Below are 13,556 nucleotides of genomic sequence, written 5' to 3' on the forward strand. Positions count from 1 at the left end.
TTATTTTTGGCTCCTAATATTTGGTCACTTGACTTTTTCTTTCGATCTCATGCAGCCTTTGAAACGTTGAGACCGCTGCTGCAAAATGGGACCCGCATGTCATCCTCTATGTACAATAAAGTTTCTTTTCTTGGATTATTTTTTGCTCCTGATATTTGGTCACTTGCCTTTTTCTTTCAATCTCATGCCGCCTCTCAAACGTTGAGTAAGCTGCTGGCTCATGGGACCCGCATGTCATCCTCTATGTACAATAAAGTTTCTTTTCTTGGATTTTTTTTACCCCCTGATTTTTGGTCACTTGCCTTTTTCTTTCGATCATGTGCCGCCTTTGAAATTGAGGACGCTGCTGGCTCATGGGTCCCACATGTCAGCCTCTATGAACAATAAACTTTTCCTTTGTTAGATTTATTTTTTACCCCTAATTTCTGGTTATTTTCATTTTTCTTTTGATCCCCCGGCCTTTGAAATGATGATGACGCTGCTGGCAAGTCGGTCCACCTGTCATCCTCTATGAAGAATAAAAGTTTCCTTTGTTGAATTTATTTTTGAACCCTAATTTCTGGCTATTTTCCTTCTTCTTTTGATCCCCTGCCGACTTTGAAATGATGAGGATGCTGCTGGCAGATCGGTCCCACATGTCAGCCTCTCTGAACTATACATGTTTCCTTTCTAGGATTTATTTTTGACCCCTATTTCCAGGCTACTTGCCTTTTTCTTTGAAACGTTGAGGACGCCGCTGGCTCATGGGTCCCACATGGCATCCTCTCTGAACGATAAACCTTCGTTTCTTGTTAACGACAGGTTTATCTGTATTATTTTTGTAGACTAATACAAGTTCTTTCGCTCCAAGATCTTGCAAGTTGATATATTAAATCATGGAATTATTAGGATATGTTTTAAATTTCAAATCCACTTTATGAATATTTAAAAATACCGTGATCCATGTGGGTATGGAGCGATCAAGGATTTTCATATTGGGCATGCACAGTTTCAAAAATTGGAACCCAATAATTCAAAATAAATAAAAACAACTTTTATGTAGAATCTCCGTGTTTTTTTGCCAATCATAAGATCTGTGTTTCATTAGAAAAGGGCCGAAATTGCATGAGCAGAAAGGCCCATTTGTAGTTATTGGGCTTCAACGGCTGGAGCAAGTAGGCCAATAACAATTACCATGTAGATGGTCGTTGGCAACCCAAAAGTGAAATATTGGGCCCAACAGTGGAAGGTTGAATAGTACTTTTTCTATTGGGAAGGTGGTACTGGGTTATCCTGACAAAAAAAAATGGAACATGGAGTTGCCGAAGGTTGCCCATTTGTGCCTAATATGTTTGTCAGCAGGAGCTTTACCTTCCGCCGCCGCCGCTCCGCTTCCGCCGCCGCCATGCCTCGTCGCGAGTCGAGCTAGCGGTACGGCGGCGTCTCAGCTCGGGGTACCGCAGCGTCCGCGCGCCCCCCAAATTAAGGTACCTATTACGCGGAGATACGCACCAGCGACGAGCACATCGGCCTCGGCACGACACCTACGATCGGCTCGGTTGGCCTTGGGGCAATTACCCCTAGCCTCTTCCATGCTCCAGTTTTAGAAATGTTTCTGGCTTTGTTCAACACGGCATCAAATTTGTCGACATGACAATTCTTATGGAGTAACAACGAGTTGAATCTCTCAAAACTCTTTAAATTCTGCAATATAACGACTAATTGGTACTACCTTATATAAAAGGGATTTCTATTTTCGTGCCCTCGGGTCCTTATTCGTGCTTAGTTTTCCCCAGCCGCTTAGTTTTTCCTCAGTTTTCCCCAAGCCCTTGTCTGAAACCATCACACGTGCTGTAACGGCCGGTTGCCCGACGGTTGACCGTTATCTGCTAACTAGTGGGGTCACGTAGAGCCCGCAAAGACACATAAGACCATCCATCTTTGTTTGACCGTAAGAATCGTTGTATCCCTGACCAATACGCGAACGAGTGGGGCTTCGGTATATCGAATGACAAGTGGGACCATGACGCTGATACAAGGGGCAATACACGGGTAGGATTAGATTTTTAAACGGAGCTCTACAGCGATGGCACAGAGGAGGTGGCCTGCGGGGTGCCGAGATGAGATCGACGTCCACAAAGAACTGCATGAGGCGAGACCAGACACATTAGATAGATATAAACTAGACGCGTTTAACCATGCAAACAAGAGAAGAAATGGTCGAGGACATCGACGACTACCTCAACACTTTGACTGACGGTGTCGGACACGAACGCGAGCAATATAGAGAAAACTAGTGTCTCTCCTTTCTGGCGTGTATAGATGGGTGCTAGGAGAGTGTGGTGGCGAAGGGAAAGACCTTGCGGTGGTCTGTGGCGTCCAGCATAGCGGGGCGGCGTGGTCGTGCCCACAGCGGCGTGCATGTTCGGCATTGACATCAGCATGTACGTTCGGCATTGGCCTCGGCGGTATCTCTGGTGTGTCAGTGATCGAATGAGGGGACGGGATTGAGGGTGCATCCCGACGGTAACCTAGCAGTGGCGGCGAGCATAGCCGTTCTGACCATGCCGATATCGGCATCGGCATCATTTGGAGGCTGTGGTGCTCGAATCAAGGTGGGATTTGTTTCTTGTACACCAAAATAAATTTGAAACAAGTTTCCTGTTGAAGGTTAGGTAAAATACGAAAGTTTGTAACTAAAAAATTTACTGGCACCATGATGAGGTTCTTTTTGATAGAGCTATATGGTTCGGCAAAAGTTTTTGACACTTTTTAGATATTCCTTGTTGTTACACGTATGACATCATATATGGCAAATTTGGGGTCATTTGGAGATGTTCGAAAAAATCACTTTGCTTAAGCGCATGCCGTTTCGTCTCACTGAAACCAGCTTTTCTAACAAGGTGATTTTTTTCTACCTTCTCTAAATGACCTCAAATTTCATACAGATGATCTTCTATACAGAGATAGATAGATTGTTTCGTTTTTACAATTTTCGAACTTTTTATTTTCTTTTATAATACCAAGTTGATTTTTAGGTCAAAACCTCAAAAAACAACATCATTTTCACCCTAAATTTCAAATTTTGTGAAACTTTCCCTTTTAGATATTCCTTGTTGTTATAGGTATGGCATTATGTATGCCAAACTTGGTTAGGTCTCACTGAAACCAGATTTTGTAACAAGTTAGATTTTTTCGACCTTCTCTAAATAACCTCAAAAATCATACAGATGATCTTCTATACAAAGATAGATAGATTGTTTCGTTTTTACATTTTTTTGAACTTTTATTTTCCTTTATAATACCCATTTGATTTTTAGGTCAAAACCTCGAAAGTTAACATAAGTAGATGGTGAACCCTCCCGAACTTTAAATACAGAGATAGATAGATTGTTGGACTTCGTTTATAATTTTTAGCGTGAAAAGTAATGGCTACAAGAAATCGGTGATGGTTTATCATTTTTAGCGTGAAAAGTACTCCCTCCGGTCTCTTTTAATTGACTTGGATTCAGTACAACTTTGTACTAAATCTTAGTCAATTAAATAAGACCGGAGGGATGGCTACAACAAATCGGTGATGGTTTATCATTTTTGCGTGAAAATTAACGGCTACAACAAATCGGTGATGGTTTATCATTTTTTGCGTGAAAAGTAATGTCTACAACAAATCGGTGATGGTTTATCATTTTTTGCGTGAAAATTAATGGCTACAACAAATCGGTGATGGTTTATCATTTTTTGCGTGAAAAGTAATGCCTAACAGAGTTTATAATTTTTAGCACGTGAAAAATAATACATAAAACCAAACTTTAGCATACTGGGTAACCGCCCTTTAGCATACATAGAGGGTGGAAGATAACCGCCGACAGAGAGAGAGAGGGTGGTGGCCCCGAGCAGAGAGAGAGGGGTTATCCTGCCCGTTAGATCATACGATCAACGATCGGTAGGCACGATCCGCGTGACATGGGCTATACCAATCAGGGCAATGTTGGGCGTCTGTGAGAATTTGTGAAGGGAGAGGGCAAAACTGAGTAGTATCAAGAAACCTAGGGCACGTGAGTAGTAAACAGACTAAGGGATTCAAATATGAGATTTAAAAAATGGAAAATGCTTGTTTTGTACAATGAAACCCATCTTGGCCTACCTCAAACTATTTGCAATACAAATATACATGACTGTGAGAATTGTGGCCTCATTCAGGCAGAGTATGTTTTGGGGAAAGCTGTTTTGGGAAGGGCTTATTGTGGAAAGCCATGCACCTTCATAGCTACTAGGTGATTCGAGAAGTGGCAATTTTTTGTAAAACTTAATTTATCTATGATTGTTATGGTTCCCAACGTGGCAGGTCGCGTAAGAAGACTCCATGAGTAAGTGCCACTCTTTTTTGGAATTTTTTGCACATTAAATGACTCATTTAACTAGTTAATCTCATTTGTTGACTCTCTGTTGACCAGCGACTTGAGGGTAAAACTGAGTATATTGCACTAGCCAGTATTAGCACTCAAGGGGAAAACTGAGCACACAAAAAACACTAGTATAAGCCTCGAGGGTATACCTAAGTATATCTAAATTTTCAGGGTTAGACTCGAGGACGTGTGTTGCGGTGCTGAAGTGGAAGACGTGCAATTGTTGACGCGTAGACGCGGGTCGCGGTGTAGAAGTCGAAGACGTGCAATCGTGGACGCGTGTCGTGTTGCAGAAATCCAAGACGTGCAGATGTGCAATAGTGGACGCGTAGGACGCAGGTCGCATTAACCACCCCTCGCCTTTATAGATGCCTCTCCCTGTTTGCCTCCTCGCACTATCTTTGTCACTCTCACTCACTCACGCAACGCCGCCTCTCACGTCCCATCATCTTCTCCAAAGCAAAAAAACCCTCTCTCTCTCCTCTGCCGGCGATGGACAAAGAGAATGCGAATCCCATCGTCCACGACGCTGTCGGCTCCAAGCGCGACGCCTCCCTCTTCGACGTTGTCCCCTCTACGGCCGTCGCCACCGCCGCCGGTGCATCGGAGGCTGCTGCCGGTGGCGGCCAGATCCCGCCGGAATGGGACCCCTATGAGGAGGTGCCGTACATCTCCCCCTCGAACCCCTACGACACCTGCATGGACGACCCTTGGAACGAGGTAACTACGGTTTGCTCCCTTTTTTTTGTTCCCCATTCCTTTTTCAACCCTATTTTTGTTGGTTCCCTAGTAACTATTAGTGCCGATATGCAGGTAGGATGAGTATTGGGTTAATATTTGCACCGATTTTATTCCATTTTGTTTTGATCCCTTCTTGATTTCGTTTAAGATTTGGGGTTCGGCCGTTCGGTTAATTTATGCAAGTAATAATGGGATCTCAATCAGTTAATTTATGCAAGTAATCATGAGATCTCAATCAGTTATTTTATGCACGAATCAAAAGATATCAATCGTTTAATTTTGCAAATAATCTGGAATGTGTTCAAATTCAGATCTGGAATCTCCTTTGCCTATGATGAATCGTTGGGCACAAATTTTTACAGGGAGGGTTCAGCGAACCATTGCTGTGTACAAATCTGTTGTGTATGAGCTTTGGTTCGCTAACCCTGTCCCTGTAGATATATAATCGTGTCCACTCTAACTGAGGCTGCCTCTGTTTTCCTAACTTTGTTATCATGCATGTTAGTCATCGTTGCAACTCATTCACTCATAGTTTCCATTTGATATGGATCAGGTGTCTGGCAGCGACGAGGAGGACCAGCACACCAAGACTCAGCATGTGCTGCAGAGGCTGCAGGTCTGCCAGTACACCTCCTATTTCGCCAAAGGTGTCTACTGGTGCCCCTTCTGCACTAGGAGACTCGACGTCACCAACTTCAACTGCCTCCTCACGCATGCCGAGGACATCGGAAGGACCTTCCCCAAGGTCGGCGCGACAGTGAACGTCTACTCCTTCCGCGCCAAGCACAAGGCGCTCGACATTCACCTCCGCAAGTTGCAGCGGGTGGAGATCTCTGCCGGGCGCATGCGTCCGATCAAGCCCAAAGTGCCCAAGATCAAGGGAGAGGGGAGCAAGAAGTGGAGGAAGAGCCAGATGGGGTAGACGGAGTCCAGGACATGTGCTGCTGCTGCAAAGCAACTTCTATTTTGTTGTTAGCTAGGGATCCCTTGTTGTTATGTTGTTAGTATGTTGGTGTTGTGAAAAACCTCGAACCTGTTACTATGTTGGCTGTTGTATGCAGCTTATTATCTAGGGAGGGATCCCTATTATCTATCCCTATTCTACTATATTTTGTTGGCCCTACTTTGTTTTTTTGATTTACTATGACTGCGTATTTATCGTACATTAGCATGGAGATTTGCTTCTAGATGATACATATGGACCAGAGGGAGTACTAGATTTGCTGCCATATTGGGCAAACAACGAGGGTTAAAAGGCACAAATATTTGAAGAAAGACAGAAATGCAAGCTTCTCTAGATTTGGTACTAATTTGGTGAAAAAGACATTGAGAAAGAGGGGAAAAAGGTGCTCTTAAAAATGCCTATTTGGGCCGAGAGAGACAGAACACAGCTCCTGCTCAACCAAACGCGGTGTCGTCCTGTCCCACGCGGTCCCTTTCTATCAGCCCCACACGACCTGGCCCCACACGTCAGCACGGAACGGTCAACAAAAACGGAAATCCTCCCGTCTAAGTTTCTTCTGCGGAAGGGCTTAGAAAAAACTGAGAAAAAACTAAGCAGCTGGGGAAAACTGAGTACAACTAAGTACCTGAGGGCACGAGAATAGAAAGCCCTATTTTATATTTGAAAGGCGCATGTTTTATAGCATATAAATGGTTTAACAATCAACATGTGACCAAGACAATCCATGCTATACCTGATGTGCTACCGCTACATGTCATACATTAAAATTCTGATGTTAAGGGAGGAGAGAAGGAGGCATGGTGTAATTCTGAAATTCAAATAGCATTGTCGTAACATGTATTTTTTTCATCCTAAGAAGATGTGTCATTGCTGATTGAAGCCTGGTCTGACCAGCGTACGTTGGATAACACAAATATTTTATTTAGATGCATCTCACAACAATGTTGAGGCTGTTGTATATGTATAATTTTTTAGACATACAGTACGTCTCAATCTCTTCATTAATTAAGGTGCAAGCAAAAAAAGTGTGATGTATAAATCATATTTTTGCCAGTAGATTTGAAATGTGCATGCTGGGCATTTAACTAGTTTTGTGATATTCCGTCCTTCTCTATTTTCTGTAGGATAGTGCAAAAAACATCATGAGTATGTTCAGTAAATGATCAATGTAGAAAAAGTTCAACATGATGTGATTCTAACAATAATAATATCCTGCGTATCAAAATAATTGTGACGTTTTATATATATCTAATGCCTCGTAATTTGAAATACATTATAAACCAACTTCACCTTTTTAAAAATTGTTGGCCGTGCAACAACACACGAGCTGATGACTAGTAAAGTAAAATCTTAATATGCACTTGCAACTTCTTAACTAACTATTAGATGAATTTGATCAACACAACTATAAAATAAGTGGTGCCAAACAAAGAAATATACACTCGTATATATAAAGAAACGTAGTCTAATAGAAATTGCATAGTTGCATTTCATAAGGTGCTCGACATGTAAATCATAGTAAGAGTGGTAGCCTGAATATACCGGTAGCTATTTAGGGATGAGAGACTTCCATGGCTCGTAGTCGAGACGACAGATCGATCTCCATGAGCATGGACGAGGAAGTTGGGCAATGGTGTTTCTCACGTATCACTTTCGTCTCCAAATCAAGGATGATGAGAAGAGTAGAATTACCAGAATATGTGTATGTACGTAATAACACAATGTTGTTATTTTCGCTAGAGCACTCGAACTTAACAATCATATTCCAGTAAGGCTGGCCGTAAGGATCCACTGACTGTAGATTCTTCTCTATATCGATCCTAACAGCCTCTGACGCCCAATCCCCATTTGAGAGCTGATGCCACACTGAAATCTCGAACCACTTATAGGTGAACAATCTTAGTAGCTTCTTTCCATCGTGTGAGTAGTATGACCCCAGGTGGAGCTCTCCATTGAAGTTGATGACGGGGCCGGGGAGCTTTATCGTCCCTTTCTTCATTGTGCAGACATTGTAGGAAACAATCTCACCATGTTTGCGCACTACCCAGTGGATGACACCGCCATGGAGGACGACAAATTTTCCATGCATTGCTGGCCAATGCTGTGGAAAGGATCCATTATTGTTCTCGCTCATGATAGCAAGTTCCCAGCTGCTACTCGTTGGAGTGGTGGTGTGGATTTTGATGGTACTTCTATATCTTTCGTCGATGGCATGATGGAGGCAGAATATCAGGAAGGAGTTGTCGATGCAATCTTCGGCGGTGAGCAAGACGTACCTAGGAAGCCATGTGCTATATTTTGGGCCGACGCCTGGCGGGTCAGAGAAGAAGGTGCGTTGGCCGGTGAATATGTTGTACACACACAAGTTAGAGAGGTTGTTGCTGAGGTAGCGGCGTTGGAAGAGGACGAGGCCACCGCGGGAGGTCAGGGGAATGTGCTCGGCGAGGAGATCGCCCGCGAAGCGAGACACAAAAGGGGATATATGATTACTCAAAAAGTCCGACACTTGAGGGGTGACCGGGTGGACCAAAGAGAGTGGCGCCGGAGGATCATCCATGCCATTGTGGGTGTGGAAATAGGCGAGGATGCACGGGGGCACAATTCCTCCTCGTTGGGTGAGCTGACCAATGAAGGAGGGGCTGAGCATGTCGCGGCGTAGGAGCTTGCAGGCAAGCATGAAGGCGACGACTGTGGAGATGTCGGAACGCGCGGCGATCTCGAGCAGGAGATCTGACGGGAGCGTCCACTCGGTCGACGCCGGAGGAGCCTCCAGCGTGCAAGTGTTTTCTTGCGGGCTCTCCCAGGCCGCCATCCCAAGTAAACCAGCGGGAAGGAGGGCCGCTGGATTCTGCTCCGGATGCAGGCTATGGTTCGGTGCGGATGCGGTGGATTTGGATGACGATGTGTAGGGAGGAAGATGGTTTATCCTACTAGTTCGGCTCGGTTTGGTTTTTGTCTCCACCAGCACTCCGATGCGTAGTCTATTTGCCAACGAGATCACCATATGTACCTGGATGGATTATATACACACAACTTATCAACGCTTAGAGCAACTACCGAATCGACTACATCGCAGATCGATGGTAGCAAAGCTGACTGAGATAAGGCGATTGGAAAATAACAATTCCGTCTTTTAATCCTGCAGTCACTTGAATTCTGTCCCTTATGCACACCCAGGCAAAAATCTTAATTTTCAACGGCCTGTTAGACTTTCACATGTTAAGGATTTTTTTTCACAATCAATACCACAAGTATTTATAGAAATAAATAGTAAATAGTAGAGATACACGAGCTCTCTCCAAAGATTGCAAAATAAAATCTAAAAGATACTACCAAAGCTTTGAGGTTTTCAAACTCTTTCTTCTTTCAAACATAATCTTCTATTTTCCTGAAAGTAGCCAAAGATAGATAAAAAACCATAGATAAATATCAACGAAGTTTCTCCCATAATTTGAATTTAAGCAGCAATGCCCAAGTTGTGTGCACACCTGCAACCATTAAAGTAGTCAATAAACATCGGCAACAATATCAACACCAGTATATCAGAGAATAACAACCAACCAGCCTTATCGACGTCACTGCCGAGAGTATCACTATTGTCGAGGACGTAGCAGCCGGGAAAAAAACTGCGATGATAATCCTCCTCGCGGCAACCACGAGAAAAGATTCAAAATCGATCTGACGAAGCAAGATCTAAAGGCCCATAATAGAAAATTGTAATCTTTCAACACCACCATTGACACCGCGAACATCTTTTCGTCAAATAAAAAGGCGAAGATCACTTATTGTAGACGATGGCATCTACATTAAGGGGAAACCAACAAGAAAACAACTACCAAAATCCTAACATAATCTACTGAAAACACTAATTTTATTGAAAACTCCATGCATAGATCGGGTTCCCCAATCCTCCCGATGTCGGCGAAGCCGACCAAAAGAGGGAAAACCAATCTATAAAGGAGGTTGAAGTGAAGGCGGCTAGAGTTTGTTCACAGGGCAGCGGTTGTCTTCTGTTTTCTTACATGTTAAGGATTCTCACACCTTATACCCCTGGCCAGCTTAATTTATTTTAGGGTTCCCTGAACATTTTCATATGATCAGCGACCAATTGGTTGTCTTCCAGATGAGCTGGGCTAGTAGAGCCCTTGAGTCCTCCTCAGCCAGCGCGTAGAGAGGCGGCCACATGTCCGCATCGATCACATCGAGAGGGCATGTCCCTCTGTTTTTTTTTGAAATTTCGACAACTTTATTACTCAATCAACACACGGTCCTTAACAATTACAGGAATAATAAACGCAGGAGGGTCCAAAAACCAGAAAACTTTAACCCTCTCCAAAGAACCATGGCAAGCAAGCTTATGTGCGGCCTCATTAGCTTCTCGCGGGCAATGCCGTATCGTTGCCTTGCCAAGCACCGTCAAAAGGTGCCTACAATCATCAATAACCACCGCACTACTGCCTCTGAACTCCGAAGGATCGAGGACAACTTGAACTACAATCATCAATAACCACCGCACATGTCCTTCTGTTAAAGCAGCTCGCCACCAGAGCAGGCAGACTTTTCGCAAACAAAAAACCCAGAGCAGGCAGACAAAGGCCGGCCCGCGGTGACGGACTAGCCAGGGCACGTGTGGTCACCCCGATCGGACTCCCGTTCTTCCCCACCACCATCGGTCGCGGTCACCGCACGACGAAAAGTTCACCTCGTGATTATAAAGCATGTCTCGCCCGCCTCCACAGCTTCGGCCATGTCATCAATAGGGACCCACCTCCACCTGGATCCCGAGGCGGCAGGGCCTACCAGACCTGTGGCGATGGCCCGGCAGCCACCTCACCACCGGCTGGCAGAGAGACCAACGTGAGTGCACAGGGCAAACCCTCTACATTTAGGGAATCTCCAGCGGGCCGACGCATTTTGGACGTTCAAAATATCCACGCGGGTCAGTTTGCGTTGGCACACGGACGCGAAAATGGTCGTGCGTCCGTTTGCATCGGGTGGCTCCAGCGGCCCGACGTATTTCGGACGCGGGACATTTTTTGTTCAGAAATTTCCGAAAACAGGTTAAACAATCAAATTGAACTACACTAAACAATCAAATTGAACTACACCCGCGCGACGCCGGTGGCGAACCGCGACACCGCGACATCGCGTGGATCTGCAAAGGAGCAGGCGTTCCAGGACGCAGCTGGGAACGTACTGAGCTCACAGACAAGGCCGGGGGAGCAACGCCAACGATCCCCTCTCGCTTGACGAGGAGCATGGCCTCCGCTATGCTCTGAATGGAGGCCTACTTGCCGGTGCCGGCTTTCATCTGTATCTGCCACACCATGTGTTGGGTGGCCTCTAGGTCGGTGGCCATTGCATTTCTCTCATTCAGATTCTTGCGCAGGCCGTGACACTTCGCGGTCTCGACGTCTTTCTCCTCCTTGGACAACACCTTTTTTTGCCGCATTCGGCTTAGCCTCCCGGCCGCCGGTGGTGGCACGGTTTGCTTCCGCCGGAGATGCGGCCTCCATTGGGGCTATGGTGGTGGCTATGGGGGAGTCCGGGGCGGCGGCGGCTGCAAGGGTTCCCTCGGAATCTGTGGTGGCTGCGGCGACGAGGACGTCCATCGCTATGGCTTGGACTGCTGGCGCCAGTTTACTTTAATTTTTCACGCGGGGAATGGTCACTGGCTGGAATGTTATCGGCCTCCCTGCCACTAACGCGTGGGTCTTACGTAAGTTTCGACGGTCACTCAGCGCGTCCGTGCAGCGTCCGCCGAGACGCAAACTCGACGCATATTTGGTCAGATTTGCGTCAGCACGGACAGTCTGAATACTATGCGTCGGGCCGCTAGGCCTGATCCTAGACGTATTTTTGGTCCGCGTGAAGCCAAACGACTCAGCGGAGATCCTTATGTTTCGTTTCTTCCGTTTTCCCTTCCGTATGGTAGTTCGCTCCAGAGCTTTATTTTCCCGCTTGTACTTCAGCTTGCATTTTTTGCTCTGTTTTCTTTTTTGTTGGCTATTGCACGAGGGAACATGAATCGTTTACGCTCTATTTGGTTGCACAGAATTCGCCTCCGAATTGAATTGGCAATGGAATACCAAATCAACCATTTCAATGGAATACCATATTGGCTGTTTGAAAGTGTGTGGTATTCACATGTAGAATCAAGGTTACAATGGAATTCTAAATCCTGTTTGGTTGTACATTGTGTGGAATTGGCAGTTTTTTTGACTTTGAACAATATTAACTATGTAATATGACTTAAAATAGACATGTATATATCAGAACGCTTCAAATATTATTTTGCACATAATAAGAATTAAATAATCCAGAAAATACTTCCATTTGATAGAAAAGAGTGTCAAGTACTTGCAACAATTTGTAAAACATGGATGATAAATATGTCTGACATAGCACAAAGTGGTAGTTTATGTCTTACAAATAGCACAAAGTAAGTAGATTATATATCTTACAAATAGGAGAACGAGTGGACAATCCATAAACAACAAAATTCACCACAAGATCATGGAGCAGTACATAAGAACAACCACACACGGTAGCAATCATCAAGGCAAGGTCAAGAGCCATGGCTTCCTCATCTCCATGGGTAGTGCCATGAGTGATTCAAACGTGCGCTCATTGGCGGTGAGCTTCCCATAAGCTACCAACAGATCAGTACCTTCCATAGTTGGTATCTTCTTTAGTTCAGCAAGGATTTCAGATGGAGGAGTCACCTTTGGTGGCGGAAGTGCAACAGTTGTCTTCAACGCATCTTCAAAAGTACATCGCAGCTCTCCCACCATGCTCATGATAGCATCAGCAGTACGTGGCCTCTTCTTAGGCGCCTCGGGAGTTTCTTCATCATCCTCCTCAACTTGAGCAACTGATGAGGATCCAACCTGAGCACACTCACCTCCCGTCTTTGCACCTGCACCTGTGGCATGGTCTTTTGAATATATAGTAGAGATAGCTTGCCAATTCTTCACTTCCTTGTTCCTGTAGGGAGCTGCATCCTTGTTTGCCTACATAAGACATACATATATTAGAGACGATGCAAAAAATACAAAGGAAACCAGTATCATAAAATTTAAGTGTTACATACCTCCACATATCGAGCCCACACTTCATCACTTTCAACACTCACCATGTTATTGTCCCAATCCCATCCAAAGCCACTCTGAGCAAGCATCTTGCTTATGATATCATAATGCTTGTCAAATGTTTTAATTCTTGCTACTATTTTATCCTTGTTGATGACAACGTCACATGTCTCCTTCACATGCCTTATGCAAGCATTGTACACATGTGGCTTCCAACCATTTTGTGCATGGTCACCCCTGTTGTGATGCTCAACAAGCATGGCCAATAATGCAGAGTCCATCTCAGGAGTCCATTGAAGGTAAGCCCTATTGACTTTCTTAGATTTAGTTTCAGCCATGGTTCTACAAGTTACATGCATAATACAAGTAAGGACA

At 44.8% G+C, this 13,556-nt stretch overlaps 1 protein-coding gene across 1 annotated transcript; it reads right to left on the bottom strand.

The window, feature by feature from the left end:
* Positions 1–12,647: 12,647 nt before the first annotated feature.
* On the bottom strand, positions 12,648–13,519 carry LOC127304058 (uncharacterized). Its single transcript, XM_051334772.1, has 2 exons — positions 13,184–13,519; positions 12,648–13,103 (listed from the first exon to the last, which is right to left on the bottom strand). Exons 1-2 carry the CDS (start codon positions 13,517–13,519, stop codon positions 12,648–12,650), a joined length of 792 nt encoding a protein of 263 aa, XP_051190732.1.
* Positions 13,520–13,556: the final 37 nt, after the last annotated feature.

The sequence above is a fragment of the Lolium perenne genome, chromosome 5 (genome assembly GCF_019359855.2).
Source record: "Lolium perenne isolate Kyuss_39 chromosome 5, Kyuss_2.0, whole genome shotgun sequence".
Classification (NCBI taxonomy): domain Eukaryota; kingdom Viridiplantae; phylum Streptophyta; class Magnoliopsida; order Poales; family Poaceae; genus Lolium; species Lolium perenne.